Source organism: Poecile atricapillus, chromosome 1 (assembly GCF_030490865.1).
Source record: "Poecile atricapillus isolate bPoeAtr1 chromosome 1, bPoeAtr1.hap1, whole genome shotgun sequence".
Lineage (NCBI taxonomy): Eukaryota > Metazoa > Chordata > Aves > Passeriformes > Paridae > Poecile > Poecile atricapillus.
This window is the reverse complement of record NC_081249.1, coordinates 149,087,429-149,112,184: the sequence shown is the minus strand read 5'-3', so window position 1 is coordinate 149,112,184 and position 24,756 is coordinate 149,087,429. Positions and strand designations below refer to the sequence as shown.

The 24,756-nt window shown below is 45.9% G+C and overlaps 1 protein-coding gene across 3 annotated transcripts in view; it reads right to left on the bottom strand.

The window, feature by feature from the left end:
• Positions 1–4,726: 4,726 nt before the first annotated feature.
• The window catches only part of BMF (Bcl2 modifying factor), a 43,956-nt gene continuing 23,926 nt past the window's right edge, over positions 4,727–24,756 (bottom strand). The window contains exon 6 of one of the 3 annotated variants that reach the window (XM_058846656.1): positions 4,727–5,005. In XM_058846656.1, coding sequence (XP_058702639.1) covers positions 4,867–5,005 — 139 coding nt within the window. In that variant the 3' untranslated portion in view covers positions 4,727–4,866. The remainder of the gene's footprint in view (positions 5,006–24,756) is intronic. The other 2 variants (XM_058846627.1, XM_058846617.1) reach the window with 2 other exon arrangements.

Below are 24,756 nucleotides of genomic sequence, written 5' to 3'. Positions count from 1 at the left end.
GCAAATTCACCTCCACCCCAGCACAGCTGGGAAGGGGGAATGAACGCTGCCTGGAAACAGCCAGGAATACGGGTCACTAACTGCACTCCTGCATTTGTCCCGTTTCTGGCAGGATTCTAGTGCTAACACGCGACCCAAATGTTCCTGCTTCATCAGTCCTATGCTCTCCCCGTCGTCCTGCATTGTTTCCAATCCTCCAGCACATGGTTCTCCCCTCACCACCCCTCCAGAGAGTGGGTGGTGGGGCAAGGGAGGTCTGTCCCTGCCTCTGCTAGCAGGGACAGCACCCATGTGACTCCTGCGAAGGGTGGCAAAGCCTCACGTATGAAACAGGAGCAAACATCAAGTGCCTTCATGGCATCCTGATAAAGCCCTGGAGAAAAGAAGATGGGAGACGTTCCTGCTGCCCTGCAACTCACCACAGCTCTGCTCTCCAACACCTCTCCTTCCAGCCTGAGCTGAAATAGTGGTTGCCCTATAGCTGTGCCTGTAAGCAGGTTAGCACCTCCTGAGAGTCCCGTCCATGAAGTTGTGAGGTCACACAGGGTGTGAAGGGCTGTAAAATGCAGGGCAACTAACAGGTAAAATGGTTACTTTGACACTGGAAAAGCCAAAAGCACTTCAGCTTTGAACTTTGGCTTGGGCTCTCACATGCATGGAAACCATCATACCATCCTGATGGGAAACCCCATCCTTTGGCAGAGTTGCCTAGATTAAACAGACAACATCCCATTTCAGAAAGAGAGGAAAATGGGGCTTTATCCATGGCCATGGTGCAGTTTGGCACGTACCCTCTGACTGCTGCCTGGCCTCACCCAGCCCTTCTGTAAATGGAGGGTATTAAACCTGCCTTAAAGATGTGCTGAGGCTTAAATAATCCACAGTTACAGAGCACTGCTGACATCTACAGAAGATGAGAGCCATTAAAATGGAGAATTCAATTATCAGTGGGAATATAAAAGAACTTGAGATCTAATGCACAGAAAACATGGATCAACTGATGCAGATTGAGCTGGCCTCTGGAAAAAGTCATTGGCACGGGTGGTCCCGTGTGCTGTGTACACAGTGGGCTTGCTTGTGTGGCAACCCTGCTGCACTTGGAGGGAGAAGCCCCTCATCAGCTGCTGCAGAGGGGGGCCAGAACAAGAGACTCTTTTCTGCCAGGCTGGCTTTCTGGCTCAGGCTGAATGATCCTGGAGAACGCTGGAGAAATGGTTTGTTTACTCATTAAATGACTAACGAGGTGGCCCCTGTCTGGCCCTGCGCATGCCAGCCGGTGCTCAGTGGAGCGGAGGTGGCGGCTGCTGCTAGAGGTGGTGGGCGACCAGCTGGCTCAGAGAAGAGATGGCAGCAGCCCCGCATGCCAGCCCCAGGCCACTGGCCACACCCCACTGGTTGTATCCCATCAGAGTTTACTCTCAAAGTAGTGCCGGTGTTGCAGTAACCCCATAGAAAATGCACAGGGTGGTAAAACAGACACCTGTAAGTATATGTAACACAGGAACTTGTGAATTATAGCTTAAAAAAAAAAAATTAAAAAAAGAAAATTGAAAATTATGGCTTAAAAAAAAAAAAAGAAAATTGAAAATTAGGCACACTCTCTTCTACCCACTCTCCTGCAAGGAATAGATATTCCTTGCTCTCATAAAAACCTATTAAAATGGGGAGAAAAGGGATACTGGGTCAGACTAGATCTTAGCTGCTGGTAGCAACTCACCGCAGTTGGGCAGGCAGCACACACCACACGGCAGCCTGTCTCAGCATTCAAATCCACTGCAGCCCTCTGACACACAAACAAGTTCTCACTGCAATTTGTGACTGCTGTGGAGGGAGCCTTGGTGTAGCTGTGTGCCACTAGAGGATGGGCAAGCAGTGCATGTCTGCTCACAGCAGCTGTGATTCGGCCAGCAGAACGCAGCTTATGGAGGGGCGAGAGTGGCCCTGGCACTTGTGGACCAGGTTGCAGTTGGTTGGTATTACCAGGTTGGTAATAACCAAGCCATGGCATCACACTGTGATGTATTTTCAGGCTGCAGAGCATGCTTGGGGCTGGGGCTCTGGCTCCTTTTCCCTGTATTTCTGTTCAAATAAAAGCTAGGAACTATGATCATCTTTTTCTTCAGGAGAATTCTAGTCCTATCTTTGCAGGCCCAAGGTGTTAACAGGAGATTCAGGTGCTCACACGAACTCTGGAGCACTTCTCTGAATTGCAGGCTGCCTCTGTTTGGGTGCCACAGCACTCACAGAAACAGGAGCCCCACAGCTGCCCCCAGAACCCACCCGTGCTCTGCCCCCCAGGCTTCGAGTAGGGCTGAAGGAAGACGGTGCTGTCTGAAAGCACAGCTCTCCTGCTGATACACAGGCACATTTCCCCCCACGTAGTGTTGGGGAGGCATCATTTGCTAGAATTAAATATCTCCAGAGTGAAAGGTTCAGGTTTGGACCTCTCTGAGGGGGGGCAAGCTGAGTGCCACTTAAACTTTTTTGAACCATAAAATGTAAGGACACACAAAAATAATAGTCCAGGAATCTTCAGAAGATGTGGGAACAATTCTTACTTTAAATACAAGTGCAATTTTCTCTAACCTCAGTGTCATGATTCAGCATTTCTAAAGTAAATAATTTACAATAACAAAGGCAAGAAACTAAGACGTTTGTGTGGGATCAAGGTAAAAATGAATTTTGCAACGTGAGAGAGATGAAAGGTAAGATTATCATGGAAACAGAACATCTTGATCCTACCACTAAGGAAAAGCTGAATCCTTCACCACAAAACCTACTCTGAGTCACTGTATAATGAACCAAGCATTGCTCACAAAAACTCAGCTCTGAGCTCTTTTTTTCAGATAATAAAAACAGTGCTGATATTTTTATATTGAGTTAATGGTCTTGAAGAAGAGCCACAAAATTGTACTTTGCTGTACAAACCCCTACTGAAGAGGAGAAGTAAATCTCGAGAGTAACAAAGAGATTCTGGATGCACTGTTTACTTATCATGTCATGACACACACACACAGCCCTAACCCCCACCTTACCACCACCCCCCCGACCTCTTCTTTCCTCCCACACCAGTGCCTAAACGTACTCGTGTGCTTGCTGGGAATTACAAGGTCTGTTCTCAGGGCTGTGGAGATTTGCAGTACGATTCAAAGGAAAGTAGAAACCGTCCTGCTCTCTCCTAGTGTTTGCCAGTTCCACTAACACTGAGGAGGAGAATGCCAACATAGCTTAAATCTCAGCAGACCTTTACAGAGCTTGCTCAGTGTTTCTATCCACATTTTACAGCTGGAGAAACACGTTCAAAGGCAGGACCTTGACACTACCAGTGTGCTTTTACAGAATGGATTCAGCCGCTTCAGAATTAGCAAGATGAGCCCTGGCATAGGCAGTTCTCCTTTCCTGGCAGCCGAGTCCCAAAGGCAGCTGAAAGCCCTTCTGTTTACAGCCATCTCCCAGCAGTGCTAATGCTTCTGCTCCAGTACTAGCAAGAAGGGATTTCTATGGACATTTTCCCTGGGTGGGGTAAAGATTAAATGGTTTGCCCTGGACCACTGTACAGGTTAGTGTCAGAACCAGGAAAGGTAGCTAAATCTCTGGCTCACGCAGTTAAGGATGTGTGCAGACAATTGGGCTGGGAGCTTGTCATCACCTCTTATGAGGAAAGTGAAAGGGGGGAGGCCTCTTGGAGAGCATTAGTGCTTTTATTGCAGAGAGATATTACAAAAGATTGCACAGTGGAACATGTTCCAGAATCAGGAGGGAACTCAACCCTAAATCTTTTGATTCCTTTTGCAGCTGGAAACATGTCACAGCAGGATCCACTGCAGGTCCTAGCGCTGGAAAACAATGGAGATAAATGGTACAAGAAGGCTTTTCTCATATAAAAAACACACTTTTTTTTTTTTCTGACATGAAATTATTTTCACACAGGCCTCTCCCTAACACTAGAAGGACTGGCTGAGAAATGAGTAGATGTAGCACGTGACACGAAGGTGGAATTCAACAGCCGATGGAAGAGATGTTGATCTAAATTATACTTCACTTTAAGGCTGTATGACCCTTTTTCTTACCCTTTGACTGGACTTTCTGAATGCTTCCGACACAGATTTCCATACTTGAACCGCAATATTTCAGACACTGCAACTGTAAAACTCAGTGAGGAGCAGCCTGAGAGCTTGACTCCCTCACCTTGAACCTCCTTGGATGTGGTCAGGGCGTAGCCAGCCACTGATGTGTGAAAGCCAGCATTTGCTTGCTCACTCATTTGCTTTCAACCTCCACCCCCCATAGCCATTGAAATGTTGCTTTTGGCAAGAACTGGGGCACAGGGGAGGGACAATTACCACGAGCACTCATTGTTTGCAGAATGTTTTTCTTAATGCCTTAGAAAAAAAAAAAAAGAAAAGGGTCAGGTTGAAAGGTCAGCCGACCTTTTTGTTTTCTTTGGAATGAGAGATTCAAACTCTTCAGAAAATGTTTTATTAGCTCTTCTGAATTTCACTTTCCGCAGAGGTTTTCTCTCCAGGCGATGTTTAGAGGCACCAGCAAGGAGTGCCCACCCTCATCAAGCTGAAGGTGATTTAAGGAGAAGGACAAGATCTGCACTTTGGGTAATGGAAAGCAATTCTTCGCTTCAAGTTTTGTTATGAAAGAAAAAACCCACTTGTGCTTGCTGGGGGAGGAGGAGCTTGGAGAGTGAGCAAAGGGCTGTGGAGTCAGTTTTACATTAGCCCTGGTCAGCATTCACTGGAAACTCCTCCGTTTGATTCAGCCACCAGCTAGTGCTCGCACCAGGAGCATTTACAGTCTCCCGCGTAGATAACCAATGTTTACTGGACAAGCCAGCGCAAGTGGCACTTCAGCATTTCAGCATTTCAGCATTTCAGCAGCCTCTGGAGCAGGGTGGCAGGCGAGGGCATGGTCGTGTCCTGGGAAGGAGGCACAACAGCGGGCTGGCATTGAGAGGAGCGGTGCTCCGGCTCTGCCTGCGTGACCCCTTTTCTCCCTGTGGAAAAACACAGAAAATGAGATTCCTCTCCTTTGTGAAGGGCTTTCAAATCTGATGACAAAAGGCAGTATTCAGAGCTGGAAACTATTATTGTTCTTCTCTGGGGGCATTCAGTCCAGGACAGGTTGGAGATTCAGCAGTAAATGAGGATAAGAAAATGCCATTTACTATAGCATATATGTGAAATAAAAGACTTCATTCTCTTCATTTTGGTAACTTTCCTTACCACCTTACATTTGTCAAAGTGTATTTTCGAGGTAGTCCAGGTAGTTCTATTCATGCTAATGGCTCTCAGAAAAGCTGTTTTTTACTTTCTCATTTTCAGAGCTGCAGTCATTGCGATGTAAAAGACATGGGCACCAAAAAGAGATGTTCCTGAAATTAGGGTCATCAGAATAGTGTGGGGGGATGGAGTTCAGACCACCATCTTCTCACGATGGATGCATGAATGAGAAGAGTGTGGTTTTGCATACAGCCTCTCCTCAGCAGACACTGAAAAAGCTTGAGTTTTGCATTCATACTTCTCAAAATGCTTCACAGCAGGAGCAGGCATCACTTCCCCCTCCACCTATACTCTAGCACACAAGTGCTAAGCCTACCTGATATATTGCTAACAGGTTTATAGCTGATTGCGGGGATGTGAGTTGCAATCACAGGCATGTCTGTGCATGGCAATGAGCAGCCCCATGTCAGAGATCCAAGAAGCAGGTCTAAATAAACCAGAACACTGGGTGCAGAAAGTAGCTCAGCTCTTGGAAGCAGAAGAGCTGTGTCAGCAGGGCAGCCATGCTGGAGGTAGCCCAGACGATAAACCTGCTACCTGAGGCTGCTGCAGTGCATGGCTGCTGGGCTTCCAAGCTCCAAGGCAATGGTTCTTTCGGTTTGGGAGAGAGCTCAGGAGCTGCAACACGAAGCAACACAGACACCTTTTCTTTGGAGGGGGGAACAGAGGGGTTGGCTTACCATTTGCCCATGGGCCCTTCCTATTTACCCCTCCTTCATCAGTGTGTCTGGGTGACAATTCTATCTAGCTCAGGAAGAGTAGTGGCTCCCCATGGGTTTCAGCCAGCCCCCAGAGCAAGCCATTAGGAGGGCTTTACATCCTCAGCAGACCTCCTGCCTCTGGATTCAACCCCTAGTTCAGAAGACAAGTTCAGATATGGCTTCTCTTCACAGGAGCAGTTCTTGCTTCGTCACCCAGAACAGCTCTGCCCTGCTGTGTTGCCTGTGCAGTACCACCCAGCCCAGTTTCCCCACAGTACCAGACTCTCTGGGTGCTGCGCAGGACAGGGATGGCGCAGGCTCATCCTCCCTAGTTTTACCAGACAGGCATTTTGGTCAGCTGCCAGGGTTTGGGGTGGCAGTTTGACCCTGCAGAACAAGCCTATGGATTACAGATCGGAGCAGCGTGAGTTTCAGAGATAGGCACCCGACATGAATCCGAGCTACAAAAACAGAGCCCTGACCCTCTCCTCAGGCAGGGTAACCAACGCCCTGGCAGCGCGGCGAGCGGGCGGGCTCTGTTACCTAATCTCCAGCTGTGGGCTCCGCGCCGTGCCAAGTCTCCTTTGGCTCTGTCTAGTAATAATCGTTTCTGGAGTCCCGCCAGGGCCTCCTGCCAGTTCCAGTCACACTCTACTAATGCGAGAGGCAGAGTTTATTAATTCATCGCCAAGGCCCATTGTCTGGGACACTGCCTGGCTGTTTATTTACTCCAATATGGTCTGTATTTACTCAGACAGAGCAAGCGAGGGGACTTTGTTTAACTTTGCAAGACCTTCTGCTGGAGGAGACATGTGACCTTACGCAGAACTTCAGATAAATGTGCAGAGCTCGGGAAGGACCTTTTTTTTTTTTCAAGTGTGGCCTCAAATAACACCGGTAGCCAGTATTGACAAACTGTAGCAAAGTGTAATAAAGGAAAGGAAAACATAATAGAGTTCTCATTTGAAATACATTTGTGAGTGTTTTGAAGATAAAAGCAGAAAAACAAGCATGTACCCTAGGACTGAGGCCACGAGATAGGGATTTGCAGCAAAGGGAAAGGGCTTTGGCTACAGAAAGGGACAAGTCAAGACATGTTAACGTGAGGCCACCCTCCCCTTTCCACCGGCCTCCAGCAGCGTGAGGCTGCAACTGGAGGTGAGAAGAGCCTTCTGCTGAGGACATGTAGAGGGACCTGATGGCACCATGCTGGCTGTGATACCAAGGGGGTACCAATGGGCTACAAAAGCCCATTAAAGCTTTGTCAGTCAGGAGAGTATTTTTTTCAGGTAATCCTGCGCCACTTGCATAACCCTTGGTGTGAATTTCTCTTGGAATAAACGTGTCTTCTGCTAACCCAGTCGAAACTGATGATTAAATATGATGTTTTCTTCAGCAATAAAACCTGTTTAGGGAACTCCTGTCTTCTTGCCCTTGTTCTCACCTTCACACTGTTCTCAGTTGGACCTTCGTTTGTTGTGAAATTGTGCTGTGAACTGAATCTTTGCATCTCTGTTTAGGAATGAAGAAAAGAAAGCCAAACAAACTTTCTCCCCATAATACATGATATTTGCAGTCCTGGCTCAAACACCTTCATGTACTTGTATACTGGGCCAAGTCAGTCCAGGGAAAGGCTACTGTATTCCTTTAATTCCCTGGCTTATTCAATGTGGTAGGAATTGTACATGCATGTGTGTGTATATACAACTACTTACATGCGTGTGTGTATTTATAGCGACAATCCCCCTGGGAGTGGGGGTAGGGAAAAATACGGCCATCTGAACAGTGCATGCTCCTAGCCTGCCTTAAGTCAGACCCTCAACGCTATTGTAACATGGTTTTGTGTTTAATTTCCTGTGTTTGTAACTCAAGCCAACTTCCAGTGTTGCTTGTGTGAGTGTTTGTTTCGGTTTCTCTGAGGGCCTTTCTTTTGTTGGAAAGTGTGAGGATTTTAACATAGCTGTTAACACCGCACTAAAAAGCCTGATCTTGTTTTCATTGGGGCAACAGCTAAATCACCCTTGTGCTCGCAGTGGGAGCGGTGCTGGTTTCTGTGTCCAGCATCAGCATCTCCACACACCGGCCCAGTCTCTGTCTGGGCACACGGTACAGCCGGCCCTGGGAAGGTTTTGCTCCCAGGTTTTTGCACCACTGTGGAAGAGAGACCTGTGTGTCTCGAGCAGCAGCCCAGGCCATGACTGACAGAGCAGGTGGATTTCATCCCTGCATCTCCGGGTTTCTTGTCTGCGGTGGAAGTGCCCCCACCTCTGCAGGGGGATGAGCAGGACACACCGCTCTGGCTGCCCCGTGCCACTGCTTCACACCTTTGTGCAAACCAACTAAATGTGCCCAGTTGTCAAGTTAGGGTAGGAGAGGCCACACACCGTGTGCTTCTCCCTTTGGTCTTGCCACGAGGCCTCTCTGGGCATGAACAAGGGCACTGCTTCCTCCCTGCTGCCTCAGGCCACCCCTCAGCATGCTGCACACTTTGTGCAGGGACAAGGGACCTCAGATGGCACCACCCGTGGGGAACAGTGTTTGCCGGGGGGGTGATGGTGCTGTCCGTGGCCAGCTGGCCACCCTCTGGGGGGTGCGATGGCTGTACCCCTCTCCCCGCCACGCCACTCGCGCTGAGCCAGGCCGCAGCATGGCACCCCTTCTGCCTGCTGCCAGCCGGGCTGTTTGCACTGCACACCCCAGCCAGGAGCTGCCCGTCCTCCAACGCTGCCTCTCCAAATACACACAGCGCCTGATAGCCTTTGTTTGCTCACTGGGGAAGTTTTGCAATGGAGTGCGAAGAGAGGGATACAACCATCAGGGTACCACACATGGAGTAGGGCCAGAGCAGGGGGGAGGTGACGGGTGGGTTTGTGTCTCTGTGCAGAACAACACACATTGCCTTCCCTGGCTTTTCTTTTCCACTGGGAATTGGCAGCCTTCATGGAGGAAGGAGGAAGACACGGTAGAAGTTCAGGCTGCCTGGTCTTCTGATATGTGTTGTGAGGGTCATGTTATTCTCCTTTGAACTGCATTCTCCCAAACTGCCTAGAAGTGGGAGGATCAGCTCTTGGGATGTGGGCACCTGGGCTGGGCAGAGCCCAGCATTTCTCTGCCACAGCACACCATCACTGTCACTCCTCTCAAAGACTCATACTAACACCTGCTGGCTCAATTGTAAGAAGAGTGGCCTGGCATCTTCCCTGAAGGGTTCCCATATATGTGTTCTATACTAGCCTGCTTCAGTCCAGATTAGTGAATTTTCCATGCTTTTGGGGCCTGGGGCATGTATTCCCCAGTGGTTTATTTGGAGTAGCATGTGAATCCTGGAGGATGTGTAATCTTATGTTGACCATTGGGCCTCACTTGTGTATTTTATTAGTTAATTTTTAAACACTGACCTAGAGCTCTGTATCCATTTTAAAATAATCCAAATTATAAATAAACAGACTGCCTAGCATGGGCTTGGAATAATAAATCAGGAGAAAAACAATTAAACACAACAGAAAAAAAATTGGTCTTGAGAGAAAACAGACATTGAAAGAAGAAAAGACACACCAATATATATTCTGGAGGGAGAAGGAGAAGTAATACAAGACTGAAAAAAAAAAAAGGTAAAGAAACTTCACATGCTTAAAAACTTTTTTAAAAAAAGAAGGATTGGATTCAGGCAATTAATAATGCAGCATTAGCACAAACATCTCTGTTAGGCTTAATTACAGTAGATTCATCTTAATGAAAAATCAATCCTCTAAGCAGCTCTTAATATTCACCTTCACTGCTTGTACCTGCTAACTGAGCTTGTTACCCATATCACATCAAAGATTACACACAGCTGAGCTCTCCCCTCCCCAGGGGGCTGCTGAAGGCAGCCCAGCCTTGGGGCAGAAGGGACTGGGGGCAAGGAGACCCCAGCAGCTGTGATGAGGAACAGGGGGCCTGCTGCCCTCCTGTGCAAGTAGCCCAGGCTACAGGCACTTTGCTGCAGATAGGGAAAGGAAAAAGTAAGAGTGGCTTTTCACTTGGCCAGCTGGTCTTTATTAGATCTGAGTTTGGTGACACAGTCAATGTTCTTTGGTTCTCACTTCAGGAAGCACGTTTTGCAGTGCAGTGGGTGGAGGCCATTCACTGGCACTGTGGCCCATTCACTCTTGGACCTGAACTGCCATAGCTATTCAGTCTGTTTATTGTGTATCATCTCTCTGGCAGCAGCCAACATTTCTTTTTCCAGAAGATGCAAGAAATCTTCTATAGCAGTCTGTCCTGGAGAAAACTGCTTCTCTCTTGCCAATAGCAAGAATTTGATTTATGTTCTTCATATCACATCTCTCATTTAATGCTGAAAGTCAGTGTTCTTGCACAGGACCTTCTAGCTTTATTTACTCACTCTTGGACACAGTGATGTGGCAGTACATACATATGCTGATTAATTACATACTGTATCTGAAACATGAAGGCAGTGCTTAGGTGGCCCAGCACACCACTGGACCAGCAGTGGAGTGGTGAAAATGGACTGCCACCAAGCTCTAAAGGGAGTGAAGTCACCCCCACCCCTCCTGAGACACAGACCCTCACTGCAGATGTGCAGACACAATGCCAAACTCTGGGCATTCTGCTAGACCAGTTGGGTCGGGAAGCACAGGGCATCCCTTGTGTGCCCACCAGGATTGGCATTTGCAAAGCATCCATCAAGTTCCATATAAAAGAGCACAGATGATGCCTTAAGTTTTAGATATCATATTTTTCATATTCTGTGCTGCCTACATGTGTAGTGTTGAGCTTCATGTTAAGAGTTAGTGAACTTTCTTCACAGAGTAGGTAGACAAAACAATTCCTTTTCTACCTTAATACTATGGACAATTCTTTCAAGTGTCAATTCAAGTTTCTTTCAATTGACAATTCAAGTTTCAGGCCCAAAAGCATAAGCAACAGTGGACTGAAGAGAGATATCAAGAAGGATGGGACTTCATAACCTGAAACTGTGATTGGACAATTAACCCTGATGTGCAGATGGACCAGAACTTATAAAAATGTGAGACATCGTGACCAGTCATCCATTTTGTGACCATTTTTAGGTCCATCTTAGGTTTAGCCCTGGCCAGGCTCTTGTACTGCCCAAGGTATATCCTTTAAGGCCTTTCAATAAATACCTACTTTATTCTTAACTCTGTCTAGCCTCTGTTCTAGGTCAGCCTTCTCAAGGCATCACAGAGGACTCACTTCTCTTGAGCAAGGCATACTTGCAAAGCACACTGCTGCTGCAGTAAAACCAGAAGGGGGCCTGTATTGGTCTGTAATCCACTAATCTATGAATCCTGTGATTTAAATGGCTACAGTACTCTCTTCCTTCACTCTTCCATCTCTTCCCCTCTCCCAGGCAGAAAGTCTGTTACATCCAGTTGCCCTAAGCTTCGAGGACCAGTCAAGCTCAGCCCCAAAGCTCCAGGCTTGTGTCACAGGATGGTTTAGATGTTCACAGGGCACACACTGAATACAGCACAGAAGCATGCAGACCTTCCCCAGCACCTTGAAACAAGTGACAGCACAATATGTACACCTTGGTGAGAGCAGTAAATGTCACTAGTGTTTCCTCACCTTGGTCCCACTGCACTGCAGAAGCTCTGAGTTGGGCTCAGGCAGGAGGAGGTCCAGAGCCCTTTTCCAGAAGTTTGTATTTTGTCCTGTGAATCACAGAGCCTTTCTGTATGCTGGTGCATGAGCGTACATGAGCATGTTCCTCACTTCCTGACTTATTTTTCTAACCTTCCTGCTTGGGCCAGTGGGTTTACCCAACCCAGGCTCATCTCTACCTTCCACTGGCAGCACCTCTGACCCTTCCCTCCTCTGAGGGAAACCCTCAGGGGTTTCCCTGTCTTTCTGAGAAGGAGCAACTTGCTCTCCCAGCTTTGGCTAAGCAAGAAAACATCCCAGGATGTTTCCAGCTGTAAGAACTGCCAGGAATATACACTATATAAGGAATATACACTGCTGTGTCCTAGATCACACCTGACAGGCATGTGAATCAGTAAAGGACAGAGGGGTTTGCCCATACCCTGGGTATTCCATGAGACACCACTTTCCCCCCTCCACCCACCCTGCTGCAAGCAAGGGAATTCCCAGTGGGATGAAGATGGGTTTCTCCTGGTCCTCATCCTCCTCACGCAGCATGTAGGTGGTATTTCAGGCTGGGTTTTCAGCACCCCATCAGTGGGTTATAAATTGCTAGGAACTAGAAAACTTGCTGTGGATGATAGAAACTAAACCAAAGTGACAAAGCTTCAATTTAAGTATTCCAGACAAAACCCTTAATTTAGATTGGATGAATTGTGAGTTAAACACCATTTGTAAAATACTTTGGGATCCTGCTGGCATTTCAGTGAGCTGCAGAGTATAGCCACCTTTCCCAAATATTTAACCAACAGGCCTGACAGGAGCAAACATCCAAAGATTTGCTCACGTGATGCCTGCAGTTGTGAGGCTACCAAAGCATTTGGCAGGCTGAAGGGGAAACAAAAGGGACAAAGTGGCGAGTGCAGTGCATTTGTGATTGCTTCCTTCTGGAAAGCAGTGACCTGCCTATCCCAGCACAGTGCAGCATCTTGGAGCATAATATCCCAAAGCATGAATGGCAGTGATTTGCATCAAGGAATGGTCTCCATGATATCCACAGGGATATTTATGTCTGACTAAATAAACACCACCATACGTGGTGCATTTAGCACTTTAAGTAATTCCAAGGGGAGGCTGGAAGAAAAGGTCCTCAGGCACCTGAGAGGATGCCAACACTGCAACCATAAAGACATGGCCAGAGACTTTGTAGCTCTGCAAGAGCTAGCTTTAATTACCTAGCTCAGGTACTGATAAGGCAGCACAGATTAGCTGCTCAAATATTTAGTTTTCTTGGGCCAGTTTTCCATCCAAGGCTGAGTCTCACACCACTATGGGTACTTGGGACTGCAAGTTCTGACTAAACAAGCTGTACTCCACCACTCTACAGGAACAGAAAGGCTGTTCAGTCTTTCACTTCTCAGTTAATGGAATTGGAAGCTGGTATACCATGCGAACAAGTACAAAGCAATCCAAAATTCCCACCAGGCTGCCAAACTCTTCCTCTTTTTTCCTGAGTGTGCTCCACAGGAACTTTCGGTGAAGTTCCATGAAAAGGAAGCACAGGCAGGCTGCCCTTTCCATCCTTGGCCTTGTGGAACATTTGATGCCCACACCTCTGCCATGATGCACATGATGCCTTCTGTGGATGCTCCTGTCTGGCCAGCACGTTGTTTGCAGATGGATGTGCAGGCTGAGGGCTGTGGAGCCACGACCAGCTGGCTGAATAGGTTGCTGAAGCAACTCTTGTGCAAGAACCAGGGGGTTTGGGGTGGCAGAGGGTGAAGCTGTGCAGTGGGGCAGCTGGGCTGGAGAAAACTGTGGTTTCAGCATTCACAGACCAAACCAGAGTAATAAATAACTACTATAAAGGGTTGAACTGGGGACTCCACGTACCTGTTACGTGGTAATGTTTTGAAATGAACAGCCTCTTGAAGCACTGAGTAAACAGGTCAGAAGATTCAGTGACTTCACATATTGGAGAGATAAAAACTACACATTGCAGAATAAGGAGGAGCCAAATTCCATTCTTTTCTGACATCCAGCCAAAGGCAAACATGGCAGCACAAGCTCATAGGGATTGAAAATCAGGCCTTTCGCTACAGTTTCCAAGCACCTGCTATCTCTTTGTTATCTTATTAGAGGAAAGGATCAGGGCCTATTTTTCTGTATTTCCAGCTACCTTTGCTAGGGATCCAACTGACTTAGTTTTCTAGCACAGACAGCAAGAAGCAGTTATTTGCTGGGTCAGCTTTAGATCCCTGGCTTCTCTATGAATCTCTCACTGGGCTACTTCTATTCTCAAAGAGCCTTCTGAATAACATATACTGTTTCAAGCCAAAAGGGAATTATGCTGTCCAGGCAGCTGTGGTTTATTTGTGTCAAGGTGGGGGCACTAATGTGTATTTGGCCATTCAGAATCACAATTCTTTCAACGTCTTCTAAATCTCAGCTTCATCATTCCTACAGAAACAGTGTCTGGTAACTATTCCAACACCTTAACTATTAAGTTGCTGGAATTGCTTTCTTCTTTCCCTGCCTTTGTGTATGCACTTTTTTCTCCCAGCAGCTTAAAAAAGGTATGCTCATCATTTCCCATCCAAGCATCAATATGATAAAAGTTACCATATGCATGTTAAATGATGTTAAAAAGTTGGGTGAAAAATGATCTCTTTGAAAGGGTGATGTTTTTATGCTGCTATCATTTCTCCCATTAATATTTCCTTCTGTTCTCTAAATGTTCTTTCCTTAAAGCTTTCATTTTGTGGCTCTGCCAAACTGTCTATATTTTCTTAAATTCTCATTTCCTCTGGCACACATTTCTTGCTTATAGTTACAGTAACTAAAAAAAAAAAAAAAAAGCAGAAAAAAGATTTTGCACTGAGCCCAATTTCCAGTATGTAATCTTTCTTAATATTGCTTCACCACCCTTTTTATTCTTGTGTTTCTGATTGTTGCAAACTTACCTGTTAGGTTTGGAAACTATTAATTCACTTCATTTTCAGAGCTGTTCAAAAAGAACTAAGCAAGAAGCATCCTGGTCTGATGCCTTTTATAAATTTCTGCTTGCTGTGCAAAGGCTGAATTTGTGCTTTGTTCTTGCTGGTTACTTGGATGCTGCATCTCTTCCCTCTTACACCTCACTCCATTTTTCACAGCACCAGGGGCTTTCTGTTACTCTGCCTCCCCCTTCCTTCCCCCTCTCCCCACTATGAACTGGGAAGTAGTTGTGTGTCTTAACAACACTTAAGGCTAATTCCTGCATTGGAAACTAAGCTTTCTGGGATTCAGTGCACCAGATAGAAAGATGTTTTGTGATTAAGGATTGCTTTGGGCTGTGTGAGCATTCCATGCTTACACAGGAAGTGTCAGAAAAACAGTATTAGGAAAAAGGCAGTGAAAGTACTACCCCTTTCCTACAGAGCATTAGCACCACGAATAAGGTGAATGACCAAATATTTAATTGACAATAGTACTAGGAGCATCAACTTCCCCCAAGATGCTTTCTAGAGTATTCTGGTTTGTCAAAATACTATGGAGAAATAAGTATTTTTCAGTCATTCTTTACAGAGATAAAGTGAGTCATCAAGATGTTGTTGTCCAGACTTTCAAAACAAGTTCATATTTTGTGCATTGAGTTCTCTGTGTGCTTACCATAATTGCAGACTTAATCACAGTAGGGATATACACATGCACAGGGGTAGCACAGTCAGGGACACTCCCTTTCCCCTGAAAACAGTGCACCCGTGCTGGCGGTGAAGTGAGGAAGGACCTCGGCATCCAGCTCCCTCAGACTTCACAGAAGACCTATGTGGCTTTCACTAATCACAGCCAGGATTTGCATAAGACTTTACTTGTGTCAGTCTCTTTCAACATGCAGGAAAACACAGTGATGAGTTGATGTTATTTTCCTAGGAAGAGTATGAGGAGGAACATAACAAAACCAGCTGCAGTGAACCAAGACTACCTGTGACAAAGCAGAGAGCAGAGGACAGCCTCTAAGGGGAGAAGAGAGATGAGCAATATGAGAAACAGGAGATCATAATTTTTCACTTCATCTAAAATTGTAATCTCCCCCTCCTTTAAAACACCAGAAAGTCTGGCATCCACTACACACTTCGTTCAGCCAAGGTAGCTTTCTCTCCCTGATGCTGTTTTGGGAGGTAAAAGAGCAGGTGACAAGAGGCTGTTGCATGACTTAGTCAAAATGAGGCTTTGCTGCCCCTGGGAAACCAGTGTGCAAGGACAACCCTTTTCTCCGGGTATCTTTTAGACACACACCACAGCTTTTTGTAGCAACCGAAACATCAGAGCTGCTGGCTTTGAGCTGGTGCATTTTGGCTCCTGGTGGGAGGAGTGCTGCTGATGAAGCCTGCTCGGGGATTGTTTACATTCTGTCAGAAAGAGCTGCTTCCGTTAGGAAAGTCTCCCCCCATCAGCCATCTCAAGTATTTTCAGTAAGCTTTTCTAATCAAGAAATATTAGGAAAGAAGTCCAAAAGCCAGAGTTAAATCACACTGTTCTACCTAAAAGCAAGGAATATTTCTTTTTGTCTCTATTTCAATATCTTTTGCCCTGGTGATGAAGGAGCTGACCCTGTTTTCAATTTTACATGTACTTATCTTGCTGACTTGAATTGTTGCAGACAGAAGGAGATGCTAAGCTCTGAGCTGGGAATTATTTAACAATAGCATCTCCTTTTGGAGACAGAGCAGGAAATCCCTTTAGGGTTGGGTTAGAAAAAGGTGGTAGAGCATAAAGGGAAAGCAAATACAGCCAGCAAAGCCCCCCAAGGTGAATCTTTCTTGGCTGCAACCCTACAGCACAAAGTTGTGCTCTGATGAAATCCATTACTTTATGAGTGGGGTACCTTTAAATGGTTATGAGTCAAACATCCTTAAGCCATTTTCCTCTGAATTTGTGATATTTCTGTGTAGATTCAATACATCACAAAGAAAGGCTATCATTCCAGGATGTGAGAGACTTGTGAGGGCACTTGCAAGCAGATCTCAGGAGACACCACTGGGAGCTGAGGATTGCTCTCCTCGGCAGAAGTGCTTTGGTGGCTCTTGCAGGCTGACCTGTAGTGACTATTCAGAGCTCTTCTTGAGAAGACCAGGCTTCTGGTGTATTCTTGATGGGGAGTGAAAGCTTTTGATAACTCTATAGGAACTTGGCGTCCGTGCATTTTTCTCCCTCTCTGGATAAAGTCTTGGCAGCCACTCGAAGTCTATTTTAAACAAAGCCAGTGATTTCTGGAGAGATGGAAAACACATGAGGGGCACAGTGAAAAACAAGCAGAAAATCTGACTGCAGGACAGTGGGAAACAAAAGTGATAAAGAACACTGCTTCCTCCTCCTCCTCATCCTCTGGCAGGGCAAAGCCCCTTGCCCTATACACCACTACACCAGGGCTTCTCTCTCTACTCTGCCATCATGGGATGCATGCTCAAAACTCAAGAGCTTTTCTCTGCTGAGTTCCCCTCCCCTTGATGGTGACCCCTGTTGCTCCGCCTTTGTGCCCAGCACCCAGGTGGTGTTGGTGACAGGAGGTGGCTGTCACGGCAGAAAAATGGGAGCATGTGACACAAACAGTAATGCACAGACCTGATCCATTGCAAAAGCTCTGGTAACCAAAACAAAAATAAGTTATCTACAAAGAATGTAATTATGGTCAAAGCCATACCTCTGACCTAGGGCCAAAAAAGTGTTGTTTATAACTGTCAGTATGTAGAGAAATGAACCTGTAATTTATGTATGGTGGAACATTATAATTTTTGATCTAGAAGTCTCCTTTCCTGTTGAAAAGCTTGGTAATTTAGTCTTGGTCACATGGATCATGTGGGATATCCATGCAAATCCTTTCACTAAGCTCAGTTTAAAGCATTAGGCACGTGCACACCCAGGGGGATGTGTCTTGGGCCAGCGCCCTGCCCGGGTGCATCCCTCGTGCCCTGGGAGGAAGGGCTGCCCAGGGCTGTGGAGGGGAACTCCAGCAGGCCAACAGCACACACAGGCACCTCACACAGCCTCACACCTAGCTTTAAGTCCTGCCTACACAATCCATATGATCAACTGCCTCCACTCTTCCCGTAGGCACACAAGGTTCTGATACATGCTGGGTAGTCTCTGTTCGCACGATAACCTCCCTGGGACAGGGAGGCTATCTTTGCTTCGCTTTGGAAGGCGCCCAGTTTGCTCTCAAGCATTCAACAGGCAGTCAAGAAATTATTCAGATGGAGAAGCAGAAACATGACTTGCCTGGGCTTGACAGCATTTCTTTATCAGTTCTCTGCTCAAATCAAATTAGGCTGGCAAGGACCAAAAGAAATGACTGTCTGGAGATTGTTTGGTAGTCCCCAAAAGCTGTTGCTGTTTTGTTATTTTGGTACAATACTTTCAGGAGATGTCCACAATAAAAAAAAAATACTATCACATCTGCTACTGGTTGGTGTCCTTAGAAGCCATCCCAAAAAACAGATCAGGGACTGAATAAGCATGAAAACTTTGGAGAGAGGTTTAGATGAAGGATAAGATATATTAGGTTTGGCAAAACTATAACCTACCACAAAATTTAAAATTATGAGTCACTAAAAAACAACCAACAACAAAACAAACAAAAAAACAAACAAAAAAAAAACCCACAAAAAACAAGACTAGAGAATGTTATAAAAATACTATTTTTTTTTTGTTCTGTCTTTTCATTTCCAATTCAACCTGCCCACTCCTGGGTCCTTGTCAGTTTACCAACATTGCCAATACTCCAAAATATCTTGCAAGCAAGACAGCTTTGTTGAAAATCGAACATCAGAAATGTTGCTGCTATTCTTGGCTCTGGGAACAGATTGTGGTCTGGTGGTTACAAGCATCATGGCCAGCTGAAACACACCCATGCTTGGGTCATCTGTAAGACATGAACCATGGATGTCTGGTTGCAAGAGCATGAATGTCCAACTTCAGGGCGAATGAATCAGATGCTAACACAGAAGTAGGAACAAGGTCAAATTGCTTCATGAAGTTCTCCTGCAGAAGGGTGACAACACAAATTGTAGAAGGCCCTAATTTGGGACTTCCTTTTAAAGGGATATGTAGCAAGTAGCTGAGATGCAGTTCTGTGAAACAGAGAGCTTTGCTTAAAGAGTTCTCAAGTCTCTCTGTTAAGTGCACCATTAACCCTCCAAAGCCTTACTGTAGGGCTGGAAATGCTGAAAGACACTAGGTGCTGGAACTCAAACTGCAGCTGACAAGGCCTTGCCTAGGCTGATGTTTTTTCATAACTTTTTTCCCCCTGGACTGTCAGGAGGTAAATTTGTATAATCAGCATGGAAATTCCAGCAGCAAGGGACAAAACCACATTCTGTATGACAGCTGACAACACCAGCATAGCACAAAGAAGTCTGTGCTTGAGCTGCCTGCACGGTGTTTGACTGAAGATAAACAGAAGTCTTGGAACTTCCCACTGACATTCCCAGTCACCATGAAGTTTTTTTTTTAAATGGTATCAAAAAGGTAGGGCACCTTTCTTCATGTGCTTTAAGGGCACAGATTCTAAAATGAGCAAGTGATGACCCATTTTTAAATCCACTTAGGGCATGCTTTCACTCTAGATAGAGCACACATTCCTCTACCTCCTCTGGTAAACGTACAGAAAAGTGTTGAACCTTTCAGTACAGCCAATTAATCACTAGTTGGCAAGATGAAGAAGTGCTCTGGACAAGTACCAACTCGAAGAAAGGAAAAAAAAGAGACATTAGAGACCATATCTTATCTCAGACAAAGAAGTGCAATGCACAGAACTAATGTCCCATTATAGAACTGTGCCTATTCTGAGTTTAACGAAATGCACTACCCTGTTTTCCACAGTAATGAGCAAGCAGAAGCATAAAAGGCAATTAACATCCTAACTTTGAACTCTGAAGCACCAACTTTTGGTTCCTCCATCAGCTCCACTGCCCTGAACCAGGTGCCTGATCTGCCCCTCAGGCAATGTAGGAAGCAACAGATGTCTAAAAACAGAGAGCATCCATTGGTGCCCTCATCAGGGAGATAGCTTGGGAGGGCCATTGAGGCACAGAGATCATGAGAAGAGCATCAATAAAACACTTCTCTCCAGACTGAATACCTCACAAGGAAGTCTCTCTCATCCTGGTTCAAAGACTGAACCCTCAAATTCAACTGATTGTAAACAGAAACACAGATTTTACAGTCACACTGTGCTTTTGCTAGCCCTAAGACAGTTATATTCATTCTCTTTTCCTGCTCTCTGAACTCCAAAATATCTGTGTGATAGATATGACAGAAGGAGCTTAGAGCAACTGGTCGCATGTGTAGGGCCCTCCTCTGGGAACAGAGCACCAGGCTCAGATCCTGTCTGACTATGACTCTGGGTGAGAGTTCAAATGAGGGCTATTGGCTGACAGCAGAGAAAGGATCAGCCTCCTCTGCATCTTTTGTGAACCCTGCTTTGGTGGCACATTCTGAAACAGGCTGCCCCAACAGGTATCTCAAATGAAAGAGCTCGAAAAGCACCAGCTTGGTGGATTACACAGGACTGTGGCATGAGATTGCTCCTGAGATGTTTATTGCTTCCAGCAGAATTTTAGGATGGTGCGGAATGTGAAAACCCCTTCCAGGCCTAGGCAGCAGCTGGATGAGATTGTGGGGCTGTACTTTGCTTTCAAAAGGGATAGGTAAGCACCAATGCACCTTGCTGGATCTGTGCCTTATGTTACAAGAGAACTTAACAACCAGGAGCAATAATCCCTTTGTCCACCTTCCATCATTCTCCGTTGTATCCACTCTGATAAAGTGCCAAATTGGTTGACTGACCCCATGCACCTTTAACTAAAGATCACAACAGAGTGAGATGTTTGCAAATACAGGCCACATCTACCATGTTAAGGAGAGTTCAGCTGTAGAAGTGGCTTGTGGTAACCCCTTCTCCAGCAAGGGAAACTCCCCCTGGCCAACCTCACAGGCAGCTGGTACAAAGCTGGATATTCTACTTTGGTTTTCCTTTTCCAAAGGGCAACCAAACTACTGCAGCGGGAGTGATGAGGGGATTGGTTCCGTTTCTGTGGATGAGGAAGGAAACTTCTTGTGAAGAAAAAATGCCTGGTTCAGATGGAGGCATAAAAACCATATAATGTGACATGAGCACATCAGCTCCAAATAACAGCTTACATCAACAAACATTTCTTTTTGTGATAAATCCCTGATTGATTAAGCATTTGTTCATGTTTAGGCACAACTCAAAGCACCGTTTGGATTCCCCTGTTATCAGCTCCCAAGAACCATGACTCATAATCATACAGGGAAGGAAGCGAAGGGGAAATGCTTTACTACATCCAACATTGCAGGAATGAATGTCATGTTGTTGTTACTAGTGTAACCCCAGGCAGGGATATTGCCATGCAGGGACACAGCCAGGTTGCCAGACCGGCAGTACTTGGGTGATGGAGCCAGGTTTCTGTTCCCAGGTGAGCTGTTCCCAAGATACACATACCAAACCATCCTACTGGAGCCTCAGCCCTGAATCCCACAGGCTGCCAGCCCCGCTGGGGGAGCCAGTGTCAGCAAGAAGGGGGCTTGGGCACCTCAGAAAGCCTGAAGAATATCCTGGGTTACATCTTGTCCACTTCCCTACCCTCACTGAAGCCTTTGGTGGTCCCAGGCAGAAAGACTGAGGGCAGCAGTGAAAGGGCTGGGGAGCAACACTAGCTTGCTATGCCACACCATCCTGGCTCTAGGATTACAGGCTTGCACTGAGGGGAAATGCAGAGCTTTGCCCAAAAGCTGGCTGCAAGTACACTGAAGTCAGCAGGAGCTTTTGCCAAGGAGTTCAGTGAGCTCTGGGGTGCATTAGTTATAGAAATGACTTTGGTAAGGTTTCCTTGGAAAGTGACACAAGGACATACAACTAGGGTATTGGAATATAATTAAGAGAGAAAGAAGTTAGGATGGATATTGGGAAAAACCTTTTGTCAGTAAGATTTATTAGTAGGTACAGCAGTCTCTCAAGGGAAATAGTAGAGAGCCATTCACTTGGGATATTTAAAATTAGACTAATGAAAGTGCCAGCAAATATTCCATGGGGAGCATGCTCGCACTGAGGCAAAATGAGCTCTGTGACCCTGTCCTGTCGAAGGAGGGCTTTGTGCAAATACCTAAGAGACTGGGCAAGCTGGCTGCCAGCTGCAGAGCCCTGGGCCTCCCTGTGTGAAGGGGAGTAGTGTGGAGAGCTCCAGGAAGCTGCTGCCCCAGTAGTGGAAATGTTGGGCAGGGTCACAGGGAGGACTCATTGGAAGACATTGAAATATGTTTTATATTGAGAGCATCTCAACACCTTCATGCTAAATGATGACAGCAAGTTCACTGGGGACACAAAGCTGGGAGGAGTGACTGACACCCCAGAGGGCTGTGCAGCCCCGCAGAAGAACCTCAGCAGGCTGGAGAAATGGGCAGAGAAGAACTGTCTGAAATCAACAGCAGCAAGTGCAGGGTCCTGCCCCTGGCAGGAATAACCCCAGGCACCAGCACAGGCTGGGGCTGAGCTGCTGGGAAGCAGCTCTGTGGAGAAGGACCTGGGGGTGCTGGTGGACACCAAACTGTCCCTGAGCCAGCAGTGCCCTGGTGGCCAAGAAGGCCAATGGGATCCTGGGCTGCCTTAGGAAGAGCATTGGCAGCAGGTCAAGGGAGGGGATCCTCCACTGTGAGTTAGCAGTGTTCCTGACACTTTCCTTCATATTCTCAAATTCATCACCCTGTTTACTAAGGGGCTGCTGGTCTCCTTAGGAGGAGCTATCATCCCAAACAGCTCCCTGTTCAGTAGCCATGACAGTAAATCTGGTGGCAAAGGTGTCCAAAAATGGGAATTTCTCAGTGATGTGGGTGACCCTGCTGTTCTACACTCACTGCTGGATTGCAGAGAGTCATGGTTCAGGCTGATCATCATAACCAGCCCTGAAATGTAAACATAAGCCCCATTCCCATGCTTGTGCCCTCAGACTGAATTGGTGTGTTCCAATACCATAGTGAACTGCTACAACAAATCATATACGGTAATTTTAAAAGGTGGTGATCTGAAATGATTGAAACAACCAATTTATTTACGTATTCCATTAATCATTCTTGGCTATTTATTTCTGTTGAATTTTTTTCAAAAACTTGCAGTGTTGAAAGAAGTCAAGCCTCATTGTCCTCTTACTAAGAGCTAACTGTCTCCATGAAAACAAAGTTTCATGACTGCTGCTGTCGTGATTTGAGCAGCAGACGTAAACAGGGTCATCTCCAGCCATAGTGGGTGGATGTTTAGTTTATAGCGCTGAGGTTAAGAGTGAAAGCGTGTGACTAAGAGCAGAAAACAGAGGAGTCTTTGTATACATCAAGAGCCCTGAGGCAAAACGCAGAGAAGGAGAATGCTGACACAGACTTTAATGGAGAAAGAAAAGAGTCCATTATGAACGTTACAGAGAACATAATTCATTTAAGAGAAATCAAGATTTAAAGGACTTATAGAGGGCAATATGAATACTGATGTCAGTGTGTCACGCCTGGTGGTTTGTTGTCAGACTTTCTAGCTGTATTAGGGTACCATGCATCATGTCAGGTGGAAGACAACTCACTATCAGAAATTATTGTCACCTACTTTTTAGATTCCTGTTGGAAACAGGTTTCTTTCAGTTTAACCCTCTTGACTGAAACCATGAACAATGAAACAACTGCGGCTCTTGCATTCTAACACCAACCTCCCAAAGATGTCAAAAGCTTTCAGAATGCTTTTTCCTCCCCACACCCCATCTCCTCATAACTAGAAACAGGAGGCAGGGGGGGAGCAAGCAAAAGAAGGAAATGGGGCTGTATCATGTCTGAATTACTCAAGTATGAGAACACAAGGAGAAAGCTGGTTAGTAGAGCTGCTTCCAAGCTTGCATATACATTGTGGAGACTGAGGAAAAGCACATTTACTGCACCATAAAACAATGTTATGAGTGCTTGAAAAATATTCCCCAATACATACACTATAGTGGCTTCTAAACTTCAGCAGCCAGAGTCATGAAAATAGAGTGCTTTGTGCAGTAGCTTGCGCAACCAAAGAACTTTCTTGTCCTCAGAGTGCTTTATTATTTTTAACGAGACAGGCTGAGCACTTCTTGATAAACATTTTTTCCTTGAAGCAGTAATCCTACTTAAACTTTTTACCTTGCCTCTACAGCATGCAGCTAGGAAGTTAATAACAGAACTCATTTTCCTTTAAAGTGCTAGTCATGTTAGTACAGAAAGTGAGGGACATGTGATTGTCATGAAAGGGGCCATGGCTGGAAATAAATTGAAGGTGCACTGTTAGTATGCAGGCTTAGTACTTTAAGAAGAAAGTTTTCTGAAGCACATTTTCTAGGATATCCAATTTCTTTCAAACTAACAATAAAAAAAAAAGTATTAATGTTGCAATAGGAATGTTCCAGCCTGTACTATTTGGTCCTGATGCCTAACCCTGAAAATGTTTCCATGCACCCTGAGTCTACTTTGCCACAGGCAAGTAACGGCCAGCAGGTCATGACAGAGCCAAAGCAAAGAGCCAAGAGTAATTTAGCAGATCTCAGAGGAAGGGAGGCTGATTGTACATCTGCACACTTGCCTTTGCTTTGAACAAGGTGCAATGCATGCTGCTGCTTTGGCAAATGCTTCTGGGGTAGCATTACAAGCCATTTTTAAAAACCATTTTTATCTTTGGTACAAGAATTATTAAAGCTTCTAAGAGTGAGAGTTTAATTAACGGTGAGAATTTAACCACATGAAAATGAGGAAACTCTGGGCAAACCCACCCATCGAAGTCAATCTCACGTCTGTCCCCTGGTATCAGTGTGTTACAACAGGCTCTTTCACGGTCACATGAGGCTGACCAGGGGACACACTTCTCACTAGATCTAATACAATGAAAAGAAAAACTGTCTTTTTCACCCTGTGGTCTTAGATGCACATGTGGCTTTTCATACCCCACACATCATGTGTTCTTGGAATGAAAGGCCCTTTTGTAACATGCAGACACCAGTCAAGGCAACTTAACATCGGGCAGGATTGTTAACTTGGCTCCCTAAGCCTCCCATGCACACTGCAGCAGCATTGCACCGGAGGAACAATGTGCTTGAAGGAATTTGACC